Source organism: Rousettus aegyptiacus, unplaced genomic scaffold (genome assembly GCF_014176215.1).
Source record: "Rousettus aegyptiacus isolate mRouAeg1 unplaced genomic scaffold, mRouAeg1.p scaffold_m13_p_14, whole genome shotgun sequence".
In the NCBI taxonomy this organism is placed as follows: domain Eukaryota; kingdom Metazoa; phylum Chordata; class Mammalia; order Chiroptera; family Pteropodidae; genus Rousettus; species Rousettus aegyptiacus.
In genome coordinates this window covers 45,507,945-45,520,751 of record NW_023416289.1, presented here as the reverse complement: position 1 = coordinate 45,520,751, position 12,807 = coordinate 45,507,945, and the positions used below count along the sequence as shown (strand labels likewise).

Sequence of the window (12,807 nt, the reverse complement as noted above, 5' to 3'; positions counted from 1 at the left end):
GCCCGAGCTTTTGGCGGGTCCCCAAACGCCCTGATCCCTTTGCTCTGGGTCTCAGTTATTATAGCTGTGAAGCAGATGGTGTGGGGAATATGTCTCTTGTAGGTTTAGGGTTTACTCCGCAACCCAGGGATGGGGGTGTACCTCTCAGAAACTTCAGCCAGTACCTGGAAGAGCCAGGGAGAATATGCATCGTGGCCTCTGCCCTTTGTCCTAGGGGAGCATCATGAGAAGGGTCAGAGGGGAGCCGACGGGGTGATGGGCCCCACGCCGACTGGCCACAAGAGGGCAGCAGAGGCCTTCGCGGAGGCCTATGTTGGGGTAACCCATTCTCTTCATCTTTTCAGGGGAGCGCGAGGCCTAAGTGGTTATTTGTGACAAAGACGGTGAGTGGCGGTCCCTCAGTGCTCACCTCCAGCCCCGCCTCCCTCGGACTGGGAGTCGGGGTCCCCAGCCCTTGTCTTCCCTCAGAACTAAGGGGCCCCACTCTGGAACAGCAGCTTCCTGGAGCTATCTTTCTCCTCTGTGATGTGACACAGGAAAAAAGATGTGAATGGCTTTTCTGTCCCCGCTCATTTCCAGTAGTTTCTCTCCCCTCCCCCAGCTCTGTTGTCTTCCAGGTTTTCCCATGGGCCCTTCCTTTCCCTGTTTCTCTTCTCCCGGGCTAAATTGTTTGGGTCCCAAAGGTTTCAGCTCAGTGTCATGTACCACCCCCACAGCCCCCCACCCCCCCGCCCCGCAAAGCTGTCCCTGGTTCTGCCTGCCAGGTCCAGTGTCTGTGTGGGTTCTTTTCTCCCCCACGTCTTCAAGACCGCTGTGACACCTGTCACGTGGGTGGGAACAGGTGAGTCCCTCACAGCAAGTGGGTTTTTTTCCAGAAGAGTTTTTTCCCTCCTGTCCCAGTGTTCCTGTCCATTCTCTGTAGTCAGTATCTCTCCGATATCTGGTCCCCTGGGCCCCTGTCCCCCTGACCCTGGGTCCCTGGAACATTAACTGCACTGTGACTCTATCCAGCCCTCTGGGCTCTGTCACCTCTGGCTTCCTCTCTGCTCTTCTTCCGCCATGTGGGTTATTCCGGGGAGGGTTCCATGTCCTCTTGCTTCTGTCCCCTCGGGTGTGACTCCGGCTTCCCCTGACCTGCCCTGCTTCAGGGAGCTGCAACTCTACTAGGCTGGGTGCCAACACTCCCCACTCATAAGACGGCTCTCTCCAGTGGTTTCATCCCGTCTCCTGGCCTCCCTCCCCCTCCTCTCGAACCTCAGTTTCTCTGCCACTTGGACAGGACAGGACTGCTTCATTCCATCCCCGCGGTGTGCCCTTGCCTCTCTGTGCCTCGGTTTCTATATTTCTAAAATGGGAATGGTGATGGTAACGGCCCTCATTATAGGATGGTTGCGAGTATTGAATAAGATAAACTATTCCTAATGGCCAGAATTATGTTCATCTATCTGTGCCGTGAGGCTGATGGCCCTTGTCTCCGCCAGTGGCTGTGAAGATGTCTTCACGGCATGTGGTTTATAACCAAAGTCCACACAGGGTTCAGTGGGGTGGCTTCGGAGGGAAATGGCCATCGGCTTCACAGCTGCTCTTTGCAAGGATGCCTGGCGGTGGTGCTAAGCCAAGTCACCGGGAGGTGGACTGATTGCACTGAGGTCTCACGGGAAGGCCAAGGCTGTGCTGCAGAGAAGCCAACTCGTTGCCTGGCCAACTGTGAACTGCATTTTCCTCCTCACCTTGTCATAAGGATGACACAGCTGGTGGCTACGCGTTCGTTCTTTCTATGTCCTTTGTGTGGTCAACAGATATGTGGTGAGCACCTATTGTGTCCCGGGTTCTGTCCTGGGGCCTGGGAACTTAGCAGCAAAGGAAACGGACAAGCGTTCCAGTCCTGGATTCGCATTCGAGAATAAGGAAATAGACAAGAAGAGACAGACATAGTTAATCCTCATTTCAACTCCCCAGAAAAATTCTTGTGGCCCAAGATTGGTTCTCCTCGCGCTTTTCTGCTTTTCCGGTATTCGCAGACATGCACAGAGCGGCCAAAAAATAAAAATAATAATAATAATTGAGTCGCCCTCAGCGAATGTTCCCAGCTCTGTTCTAACAAGGTGACACTTCCTCTGCCCTCTTGTTCAGAGTCTCCAGCAGAGAGATGGCCAGAGGGCAGAGGCAGGACCTGGAGGCAGCACAGGACAAGGAGCTCTAGCTCCGGGGGACGGTTGAGCAGGTTGCACCTCTCCATGAGGTAGCATCAGATAATTCGCTGCGCACTCCCAACCTCCTTTCAAAATAACTAGCCTGGAGCATGAGCTGTGTTTAGGATTTAAGATTAGAACCTAAGTTAGACATATGTGGGCACATACAGGGCCTGTCTTCGTCCGTTTGGGCTTCCATGGCAGGAATTCCCATAGATGATTTGGCTTAAATAACAAACATTTATCTCCCACGGTTCCGGAGCCCGGAAAGTCCAAGGCGAAGGTGCAGGCAGATGCGGTGTCCTCACATGGTGGGAGGTGCAAGGGAGCTGTCTGAGGCCACTTACCCCATGCGTGATTATGTCCACCCTGTGACATAATCACCTCCCCTTACCTCCTAGTGTCATCGCCTTGCAGGTTAAGATTTCAACGTATGAATGTTTGGGGGGACACAAACATTCAGTCCATGATAGGTACATATTATCATACAGCATCATAAGTACATACTTCCCCTGGGAGCGATGGGCCAGGGATCACTGATATAAGGCGTATGGTGACTTTCCTGGCTGTGACTGCTTTGCCGAATGAGAACTGACTACATCCCAGCGTGGCCAGCGATAAGGAAGGCTTTTCCTTGCTCTTACTCTCTTATCTTTCCAGCTCCTTGTCTTCTAAATATCGATTTTTCTTTCCCTCTAACCTTCTCCTCGCAATTCCTTCTACTTATAGTTGACCCGTGAACACTGTGTGGGCTGTGTGGGCTGGGGGTGCCAACCCCACACAGTGTAAAATCCACGCATAACTTTTGATTCCCCAAAAACTTTGCTACATTCCCGTGGTACCCATGGGGGACTGGTTTTGAGATCCCCATGGATACCGAAATCCTCGGATTTGTAAGTCCCTTATATAAAGTGGAATAGAACAATGCACATGGCTAGCTTTCTGCATCCACAGATTCCCAACCATGGATCAAAAATACTCTTTTTTTTTTTTTTTTTTTTTTAATGCCTATAGCACCTGGTCTTCCTAGGTAGTCTCCCATCCAAGTTCTAACCAGGTCCGACCCTGCTTGGCTTCCAAGATCAGACGAGAATGGGCATATTCAGAGCAGAATGACTGTAGACCAAAAATATACTCTTGTTTTTGATCCATGCTTGGTTGAATCCGCAGATACAAAACCCTGAGATATACAGGGCTGACTGTATATTTACTGAAAAAAAGCCTGTGTATAAGTGGATGCACACAGTTTGAACTTGTGTTATTCAAAGGTCAACTGTATTTAACAACCACATCATGGTACTAAGTGCCAGGCGCAAATAGTGAAATGTCTGAGCTCAAGAAGACAGTGATGTTCTCATTCTGCAGATGAGGAAACGGAGGGATGGAGAGGCCAAGCGAGCTGCCCAAAGCCACACAGCCCGGAAGTGGCAGAGCTGAGACCAGAACCCAGGCCTTATCACCTCTGAGATGGGTTTTTTGTTAACTGCCGTGCAGCCTCCCATTTCGGGACCCCTGACCCTCTCGGCTGCTGGCCCCAGGTCCCCCACGACCCTACACTGTCCCTATGCACCTATTTCCTCTCCCTGTCGTTTCCATGTCTCTCCCTCATTCTCTCCTCTCTCCGACCCCCACCCTTAGATCTGCCCCCACAGTGGTGGGAAGAGACCTCTGCCCAGGGCTTCCAGCAGTCACGGCTAGGGACATATTACTTGACCAAGGAGAAGGCTGGGGCCCCCGCTGCCAGGCCCAGATAACCGCCTGACAATGCGATTGTCAGAGACACTTTGTCCAAGAGCAAAATTTGTTCTGTGCCTTGGTTTGATCTCATCCCCAAAGAACTCCATTCTTTGTGGAAAATAAATGGGTGCAAATTGCTAAATCTAGCAGAAGCAGCCTGGGTGGCTACATGGCCCAGCCTTCTTAGGAACCTTCCAGAACCTTCCAAAGTGGTGTGGGGTTGGAAAAATGGGGGGAGGGGTTGAGACAGGGAGTCACTAACAGGCAGTTACAGTTTTATCACCCAATGAATAGCTGTTAGGAGCTCAGAGCGTCTCCCTCTGCCTCTGTGCCATCCTCTGAGTCTTCCCATGAACTGGGCCCTGTTTGCCATCTTTGTTTAAATGTCACCTCCTCCGAAAGTTTTTTCCAGAGCATCTTTGTTTATGAGGCGCTTACGCATATGTAATCCTTTTCTATGATAACCCGTTCATCATAGTTTATTTTTATCATCACACGTTTTAATTCATTTATTCAACAAATATGTATTTAGCACCAGCAATGTGCTAAGTGCCAGGCATCCAGCAAGGGACAAAACAGACATGCCCGTCCTTGAGGGGCTGACAGTCTAGTGGCCATGACAGATAGTGAGCAAATGAATCCAGAATATACTGTCAGGGAGTGATAAATGCCATGCAAAAAAACAGCCAGGGGAAAAAAAGGGAATAAAGAGTGAGGGGTGAGTTTACAAAACTTTTCATGGTATTTCATGAGCGTACACGATGGGAGAGTCGTACTGAACCCCACTTGCTCGTCACCCAGTGCCAGAAATGGTCAACCTGCTGTTCTCACCTCTTGGAGACACCTCACTTTTTATTTTTTATTTTTTTGCTGGAATATTTGAAAGCAAATCCCAGACATCGTGTTTCAGCTGCAAATAATTCAGTATGATCTTTACCGCATGAGGGTTATTTTGTTCAGTGTATTCGTGTGCTCTTTAAGACAGATGGCTTCTCTGAGAGGTGGCATTTGAGTCAGACCCCGAGGAGGTATGCAGGAGACCGCTGTCTGGGAGGGGAACAGCCTGTGCAGAGGCCCTGGGGTGGGACAGCGCGGTGCTGTAGGCAGAACAGCGAGAAGCGCAATGTGACTGACTGAAACAGGGCAAGCTAGGGCCCCAGGGCGGAAGGCTGGCTGGGACCAGCGCCTGTGGCGCCTCGTAAGCCGGGAGGGGCCTGGGCTGTGACGACACGGAGTGAGCAGGGAGGGAGGCTGGGCCGGTTCTGCGCAGAGGCTGGGGAACTGCCTTGAGTGGCCGCTGGCACCCTCTGCTGGTCGTGTGGGGAACTGCTGGGGGCGAAGGCTGAAGCAGGGGGGCCCAGGGTGGAGGTGACGACGGACGTTAGATTCGACCAGGCTGGTGGCCCCGGATTAGGTGAGAAAGGGTCCGAGTCTGGATCCACTTTGAAGGTAGAATTGCCTGGATTCCCTCATAGACTAGATGTGGGGGCGGACTAGACAGGGAGGGGGGGTCCGTTTATTTGTTTTCCGCACCCCTGTCCCCAGCAAACGCAGGACAAGGACTCCTGGGGAGGAGCAGGTGGGGTGGGGACGCGCTGAGTGCGATTCCTGAGTCTGGGTTGAGAGCGGAGGCCTGCAGACACCACTTTGGAGCTCACGGCTTGTGGCTGGAGGAACTCAGAAAAGCGAGTGTAGACAGAAGGGAGAGGCCTGAGGAGTAAATGAGGGGGTCACCGGTGTGTGGAGAGGGGGCTACCTTCCAGGTGTCATCTGAGATCCAGGTGGAATGTCCCCTGCTAGGTAATCCTCCGTTCAAGGGGCGAGCCCTGGCTCCTGTCCCCAATGTCTGTTTCATCTTCTAAGATGGACATGTACACCACAGCCCATGAAAGGTTTATATATATGTGTGGGTGTGGGTATGCGTGTATTCTCTCTCTCTCTCTCTCTCTCTCTCTCTCTCTCTCTCTCTCTCTCTCGGTCACTCGCTCTCGCTCTCTCTCCCTCCCCTCCCCTCCCCTCGCTCTTTCTCATTAGTTGCCAGCATTTAAAAAGAGAATGTTTTCACATAAACAACTGGCTTTTTGGTTTCACTGGATCCATAGGGCAGGGTGACACTACGCCCCAATCTCTGCCTGCCCCTATTGGCTACCTGTGAGTGGGCAGTACAGACTTCCTACCTGCAACATCGGGCAAGTTAATCTCTCTTCATCTCACTTTTCTTATCTGTAAAAGGAGGCTAATCATGGTACCTAGTCCACAGGGTTGTTCTGAGAATTGGATGAGATTCAACTAAAATAACCACCGAGCCCTTAAAACATGCCTGGCGCAGAGTTTGCCGTCTGCGAGTTATTATCGATTATCACTAACCTTGTTCTATTTGTTTCTTGTTTGTCATGAACCTTGTTACATCTGTTTCTTGTGGATAATCCACCTCATTCTTCACTGAGATATATGTTGGGCAAATGAACTCCGGGAGAGGTAGAAGGGAAAAGGTGATATTTGAGCTAGACTCTGCGTGGGAGGGCAAAAAGTGGAAACATAGGGCACAGAGTATTTCACTCACTAAGGAGAGAATGTGCAAAGACCCTGGGGACAGAAACAACCCGGATGTATTTTAAGAACAAGAGCACGCCCATCTGCGTCTCCAGCTTAGATCAGAAGCATCTTGTTAAAATTGTTCTCTCCTTTGCCTCCTGCCATCTCCTCCTCTCGAGACGCCATATCATTTCATCAGTCAGAATGTCATAAATACTACCAATGGATTAGAATGTTTATTTTTATTCTGACATAATTGAAGACTAACGAAATATTGCCAGAACGGTACAGAGGGCTCTCATATACCCAGACTCCACATTGTTAATATTTTACTACACGTTCTTGATGTTCCTATCTTTCTCTTTGAGAGTAAGTGACGGACACGATGTCCATTTATCCGTCGGTACCTCGGCATGTGTGTCCTGAAAACAAGAAAACAAGAACATTCTCTTCCATAATCCTGGCAAGAGTCACACTGACACCAGAGTGTCAGCTAACCTGGGGACCTTCTTATTCCGATGGCTAGAATTCTTAACACCACCACGGCCCCATGGCCACACCTGTGTTAGTTGGGAACCCCCAGAAGCAGACCCTAGATGAGGATGGAGTACCGAGTGTGTGGGGGGTGATCCCAGGAAGTGCCACCCTTGGGGTCAGGGGGCAGTTGCAGACACACAAAGCAGCTGATGGAAGGAGTGACTGAGCAAGTTACCCCTGGAACAAGTGGAGCACCGTCCTTGGGCGACAATGCGAGGTGGGGAGAAATGTGCGCCTCTCAGTTATTCCCACCCAAGAGGCGAGGGAGAGTCAAACGTTCCAATTTAAAAATACATGCTAAAAATTAAAATTAAGACCTTTCTTTTTAACACAACCAAACTGCCATTTGATCTCCTAAGAAAGTGAACAGCAATTTCTTAACACCATTTAATGCCCGAGCGCTATTTAAATTCACCTCGTCTCTCCCAAATGACTTATTACACGTGGTTTGTTCACACCAGGCTCCAGCCGGGGGCCACCCATTGCATTTGGTTTTCTAGAGGACAAAGACTCCTGTCTCTCATTCACGCATCTATCCCAGCACCTAAAACTGTGCCCGTTGCAAGGAAATCTGTTGACATGAGTAAGTTGCTGCCCTTGTCACCAGCATCACCATCATTATAACCATCATCGTCTTCACCTTCATTATCATCATCATCATCATCACCACTGTCATCGCCACCATCACCATCATCAGCAGCACCATCGCTATGGTCACCACCAACACCATTTCTTGAAAACTCTTGAGATGCTGACCTGGCCTCGACCTCCTGAATCAGAATCTCTGGGTCTTTGGCTTCCCTGGTAGATTCTGACACAAGCCACCGTTTGTAATCCCTGAGGCTAGAGAGAACAATGGGGGTGGTAGGGATATTTATATGGTTAAGGAAGTGAGCTCTGGTTGGCAGTAGGGGTCCATGGGAGGTGTCCATTGTGGATTTTCAGAGCTGAATTGATTCTCGTAGACTCCTATTTGTTCATCATCTGTTTATTCATCAAACATTGGCTGAGCCTGGGCAGCGCGCTAGGTGCCGGGGGCATAGTGTGTGCTCTTTGCTGTTGTGGAGTTCCTAGTTGTGGGGCAGCCAGGCATTACTAAATAGAGGCAGATGTGAGTTTATGGGGGGAGGAGTGTATTTTGTGTAGAAAGGGGACAGATGTGGTTCTGGGAGATGTGTGACAGCGAGGCTGGCTTGTTCTGGGCTGGGGGGGGAGGCGGGGGGCGGGGCTTCCTGGAGGAAGTCAGACATGAGCAGTGGCAAGGGGCGGGGCGGTGGCTCTCCAGTTCCAGTGTCCAAAAGGAGGGAGAGTCAGACCAACAGGAGTCCGAGGTCCTCGGAGTGGTTATGTGGGGGTGACCGCCTGGCGGAGGGGACGCCTGTGAAAAGGCTTGGTGGTGAGAGGCGGGGTTGTCGAGGGGCCAGTGGAGTGAGGAAGGAGGTGATGCGGAGACTGAGTCATAGGGGCAGGTCAGTGGGGCCTTGAGGGCCCTGCCAGGTGTCTGGTCTCTGTCTCAAGAGCAATAGGGAGCCATCCAAGGTGTGTGAGCAAGGAAGCGACGGATTGCATGAGGAACTGGGGCTGAGGGAGGCTCTGGGTGACTCCCAGATCTCCCAGTCTGTGGCTGACGGCTGACACTGGGAACCAGGAAAAGAGGCGGGTTTTAGGAAGCGACAATGGGTTGAGCTCTGCACCTGAGACACAGATGGATAAAGGCCCAAGGGTGGCAGGTGAGGCACACCAGGAGGGGACTCCGGGGGAGATTTAGGAGATGCTGCTGGGAAACCAACAAAATTGGGGCTCCCCGGACAGAGCTCGGAGAGGGAGAAGGACCCAGGAACCCCAACACTGAGGCAAAATAGAGTCAGGCCAGAGGCAGGCGGTCAGACACTGAGCAAAACCAGGCTCTCAGATGGGGTGTCGGAAGGGTGGGGACAGTTGGGCCCGTGAGAGTCCAGCGGGATGCTTGATTAGTTCCTAGGTGACCTTGGGACGGGGGTGGGGGCAGAGAGGACATTGGCCAAGGAATGTGTGGGATGGTTGGGAAGGGGCCACCAGGAATGTGAGACAAATGTTTATGGAGTGACAGCTGTGTGCCCAGTGTTGCAATAAGGGTTACAAATGAACCTTATCTCAGCCCTCAGGGACCTCAGCTTTGCAGGGTGGGGGCGGGGGTGGGAAGGAAGGGAGGTAATAAAGATGAAGGAGATATAGATGGCTGGGGTAGGGGCAGGGCATGCCCCAGGGTGGGGGAGGGGGGTTTCAAGGCTGATGACAGTGAGGGGGAGGAGAGGGAAAGGAGAGGATGGGGGTCCCAGAGGATGGGCGTCCCTAGAATTCCAGCCTTCCCCCCCATCTCCATGTACTCAGGTCCCTTCTGCTCACATATCTTAAAGTCCTTAACACCCAGCATTGTCAGAAATTCCTATTTGTTTATGGGTTTTGGTCGCAGACCACCCAAGTCGCAAATACCAGGTTTGTCAGGTGTCCCATGACCTTCTGTGTGTGTGTCAATCACTCTTCAGAGCCTCAGTCTCCTCTCCTGGAGAAAGGGGCTATTGTCTGTACCTCCTTCTAGGATCTGGGGATTAAATGAGCTAATCTGTGTAAATTACTGAGAACAGGGCCAGGCACTTACTAGATCCTCAATTCAGTCATTCGTTTATTCCAAAGATGTTTATTGAGCACCTTGGAGTGATGCCAAATAAGAATTTCAACCCTCTCCTTGTGGATTTTTGCATTCTGGTAGGAGAGGCAGAATAAGTAAGTAAAATATGTGTGGCCTGTCAGATGGGGGTGTACGCCACGGAGAAAAGAAATTGGGAAGTAGGATGGGGACACAGGTAGCAGTTTTAGAGAGGATGATAGGGACAGGCCTCACTGAGAAAGTGACATTCGAATGGGATTTGACGTTGCTGAGGGGGTGGGTTTACCCAAGAATGTCTCAGTTTAGCACTGAAAGTGTGGACTCAATGTCCAAGGTCCCCAGAAACCCAGAAACCCTTCAGTCCTGGCCAGACCAGGATGGCTGGTCACTGCAGGAGTGAGTCACATGGCTATCTCAGGAAAGGCATTTTGGGAGAGGGAACAGCAAGTGCAAAGGTCCTGAGGTTGGAGCTCTCAGGATATGTTTGAAGATTCGGCACCGAGAATAGGGTGGAGGCTGGTTTTGAGGTGGGGTAAATGGAGAGGGAGCCCATTTAATCTCTAGTGGCAGGAACGGGCCTCACCTGGTCAGCTCAGCTGCCCAAAGCGAGTGGGGAGGATAGAACTTGAGTTTCTTCAAGGTCTGTCACATATTGAAGGGGCTGGGAGAGAGAGAGGTGAGGGAGACGGAGAGAGAGTTGAGTTAGTTTAGGGAGCTCCAGGCAACTAGGGGCGTTTTAGGGGAGAAGTTGGCAGAATGTGGGGTGCATTTCATCAGAGCCTCCCACATCACATTCTGACCACGGAGCTCTCTCTGAAACTCAGAGAAACCATTCTGCCCTGTGTGGATAAAAGAGCTTCCTCCCATTTTTGCAAAAAAATGTAGCCATGTCACATTTTTCTATCTTTATAGAGACAGGAGGTTTGAGTAGCATACAAAGGCCCAGAAAGAGGGGGATAGGGACAGAGAAAGGGAGCGGAGAGAAAGACAGAGAAAGAGGAGACAGTAGGAGAGACATGGACAGAAATTCCTTTAGGACAGGTTCAGACTTCATAAGCGCTGGGACCCGGACAGTCTGGGGCGACCCAGAGAAGGTGAGCTCTAGAGCTCTGGGTGCCGATTCTGCAGGGCGCCCAGACCAACTAGTGAACGTTCGGGGGAGAGGGCCACTAACCCAGACATCGGACTGCGTGTCAGCAGGGGGTGGGGTGGCGGGGGAGAACCAGGGCCTGGCCAGCTGACTCTGCCTCCTCTCTTCGAAGCCCGCCCTCCCCCTCGCCTGAGGAAGAGCCAAAAGGATGTTATTAACATCTCCAGCCTGGTCAGGGTGATTGGCCAGCCCCAGGCAGTTGCTTACATGGCCACCAAGGTACCCCACTGCTTCCTTCCCACCCTACCTGGGTCCCCCAGCTCCAAGATGTAACAACCGGTGACACGTTGTCATGCACCAAGAAACGGAGCCTAGCATGTCCCAGGAGCCTACAGGGAGGGCATGGCACCCCCCGTATGATCCCCTGGCTAGACCCCCGAGGTTGGAAAGGGGCAGGAGGAGGACATGGGGGGAGCCTCATCTTCCCGGGGCTGAACTTTCTCCTCGGCCCCGTCTTCTGTAGGGGGCAGTAGCGGCCATGACCAAAGCCTCGGCCCTGGATGAGAGTCAATATGGCGTTGGCATCAGCTGGGGAGCAGCACCGAGTGGGCTGAGAACCTCCTTGCGGGAGGAAGTGTTTGCAGCAGACTCCCCTGATCTCTCTCCCTTCTCCCAGTATCTCCCCAGGGAACATTTGGACCCCACTGTGGGAGGAGCTGGTAATCTCCACAACTGACCCTAAGGCCACACAGTTCACGTGGGCGGGCGGGCGTGGGAGCCAGACCCAGGTGGTGTAGGGTATGGCAGTCAGTTGGGAGCTCCCTTTGACCTTTATTCCTCTCTTCCCAGCCCTTAGTGAGTGTGGGCCAGCCAACCGAGGTGAGGACCGCCGTCCTGTTCCTGTTCAGATGCCAGCTTCTGTTCAGGCACTGAGCTGCTTGTGACCCGGGGTGAAGAGCTGGGGTACGCGTGAAAGGCCAGGTGGGATGCCCCGGTGGAGGCCCCTGTCATTCCTTCCTGATTTTCCACACTTCTACTTGGGCTTCCCTGACTGGGACCCTCCTGCCCTAGATTCAGTCTCTCTCAAATTCCAGCTTCTGCCCTTTGCCCCTCAGGTGTAGCCCCCAACTCTAGACATTAAGCCCACTTACCAGTGTGCCAAACCACCCCCCACAAGGGTCCATAAAAGCGATCTGCAGCCACAAAGAGGAGGGCATCGGTACATTTATCTTCCATCTTTCATGAGTCTTGCCACACCGGGAACCCTTCCCACCCAGCCCAGCCCAGCCCATGAGTGGCCTCCACCTGAGGGCCGACAACTCCCAGCAGGCTTTGCAGCAGGAGCCTCTCGCCGGCGGCGCCTGGGAAAAGAATCGCGGGCTTCACCCGTGCCCTAGTTAAAAGTTTCGCAGTGGGGAGATACTTAAGCTGTAATTAGGAGATAATGGAACAGGTGAACCTCGAGGGCTTCCTCTTTATTCTTGGCCCTTAGAGGAAAGGAGTTTTGATCTTGCCGCCTGCGAAGTAGGAAGGTGGTCCCGGCCAAAATTTCTGAGGGAAGAGGAAGGTGGGGGTTGAGACTCCTGGGACAGAGGGTGGAAGAGCAGGGGTCCGGACTCCTGGGTTTGGGGGAGTCGGGACGGGGTGGGAGCTTCGAAACTGCGGGGCGCAGATGCCGTGTCTAGGGACAGCGACGCTACAGGTGGGGCGCGGGGCGCAGCCCCAGGTGTATGCCCCGGCCGAGGTTATGGGGTTGGCGGGGACAAGGAAAGTAAAACAGGGAGACGCCCTACACCGGGAGGGTTTGGAGATTAGCTGCCTGAGCCCGGGGCTGTTGAGCTGCAGAAACAGTAATGCGGTGTCACAGTGGCTTTGATGCAGGATTTGGGGGAAACTATGACCCCAGAAGTTTTGGGGTGGCTCAGTGACCGAGGAGCGGTTGGCCGATTCTGCCTCTGAGGATCCTGAAGTTGGGGAGACGCTGAAGGGGCATGACCAAGAAATCCTGTTCTAGGGGGCTCATTGATGAATTGGTGTATTGAAAATTTTTCGGGCCCCAGTGATGAAAG

General features: G+C 52.4%; 1 protein-coding gene and 1 pseudogene across 1 annotated transcript; one reads left to right on the top strand and one right to left on the bottom strand.

Annotated features, from left to right (window-relative positions):
* The first annotated feature begins 129 nt into the window (after positions 1-129).
* HSD17B14 (hydroxysteroid 17-beta dehydrogenase 14) lies at positions 130-12,318 on the top strand. Its single transcript, XM_036232704.1, is given in 8 exon segments — positions 130-318; positions 808-841; positions 3,831-3,917; positions 10,920-11,017; positions 11,262-11,328; positions 11,414-11,526; positions 11,588-11,640; positions 11,642-12,318. Coding segments are annotated over 8 exon segments (759 nt in total). The 3' UTR covers positions 11,760-12,318.
* Positions 3,198-3,316, bottom strand: LOC118611879 (annotated as a pseudogene).
* Positions 12,319-12,807: the final 489 nt, after the last annotated feature.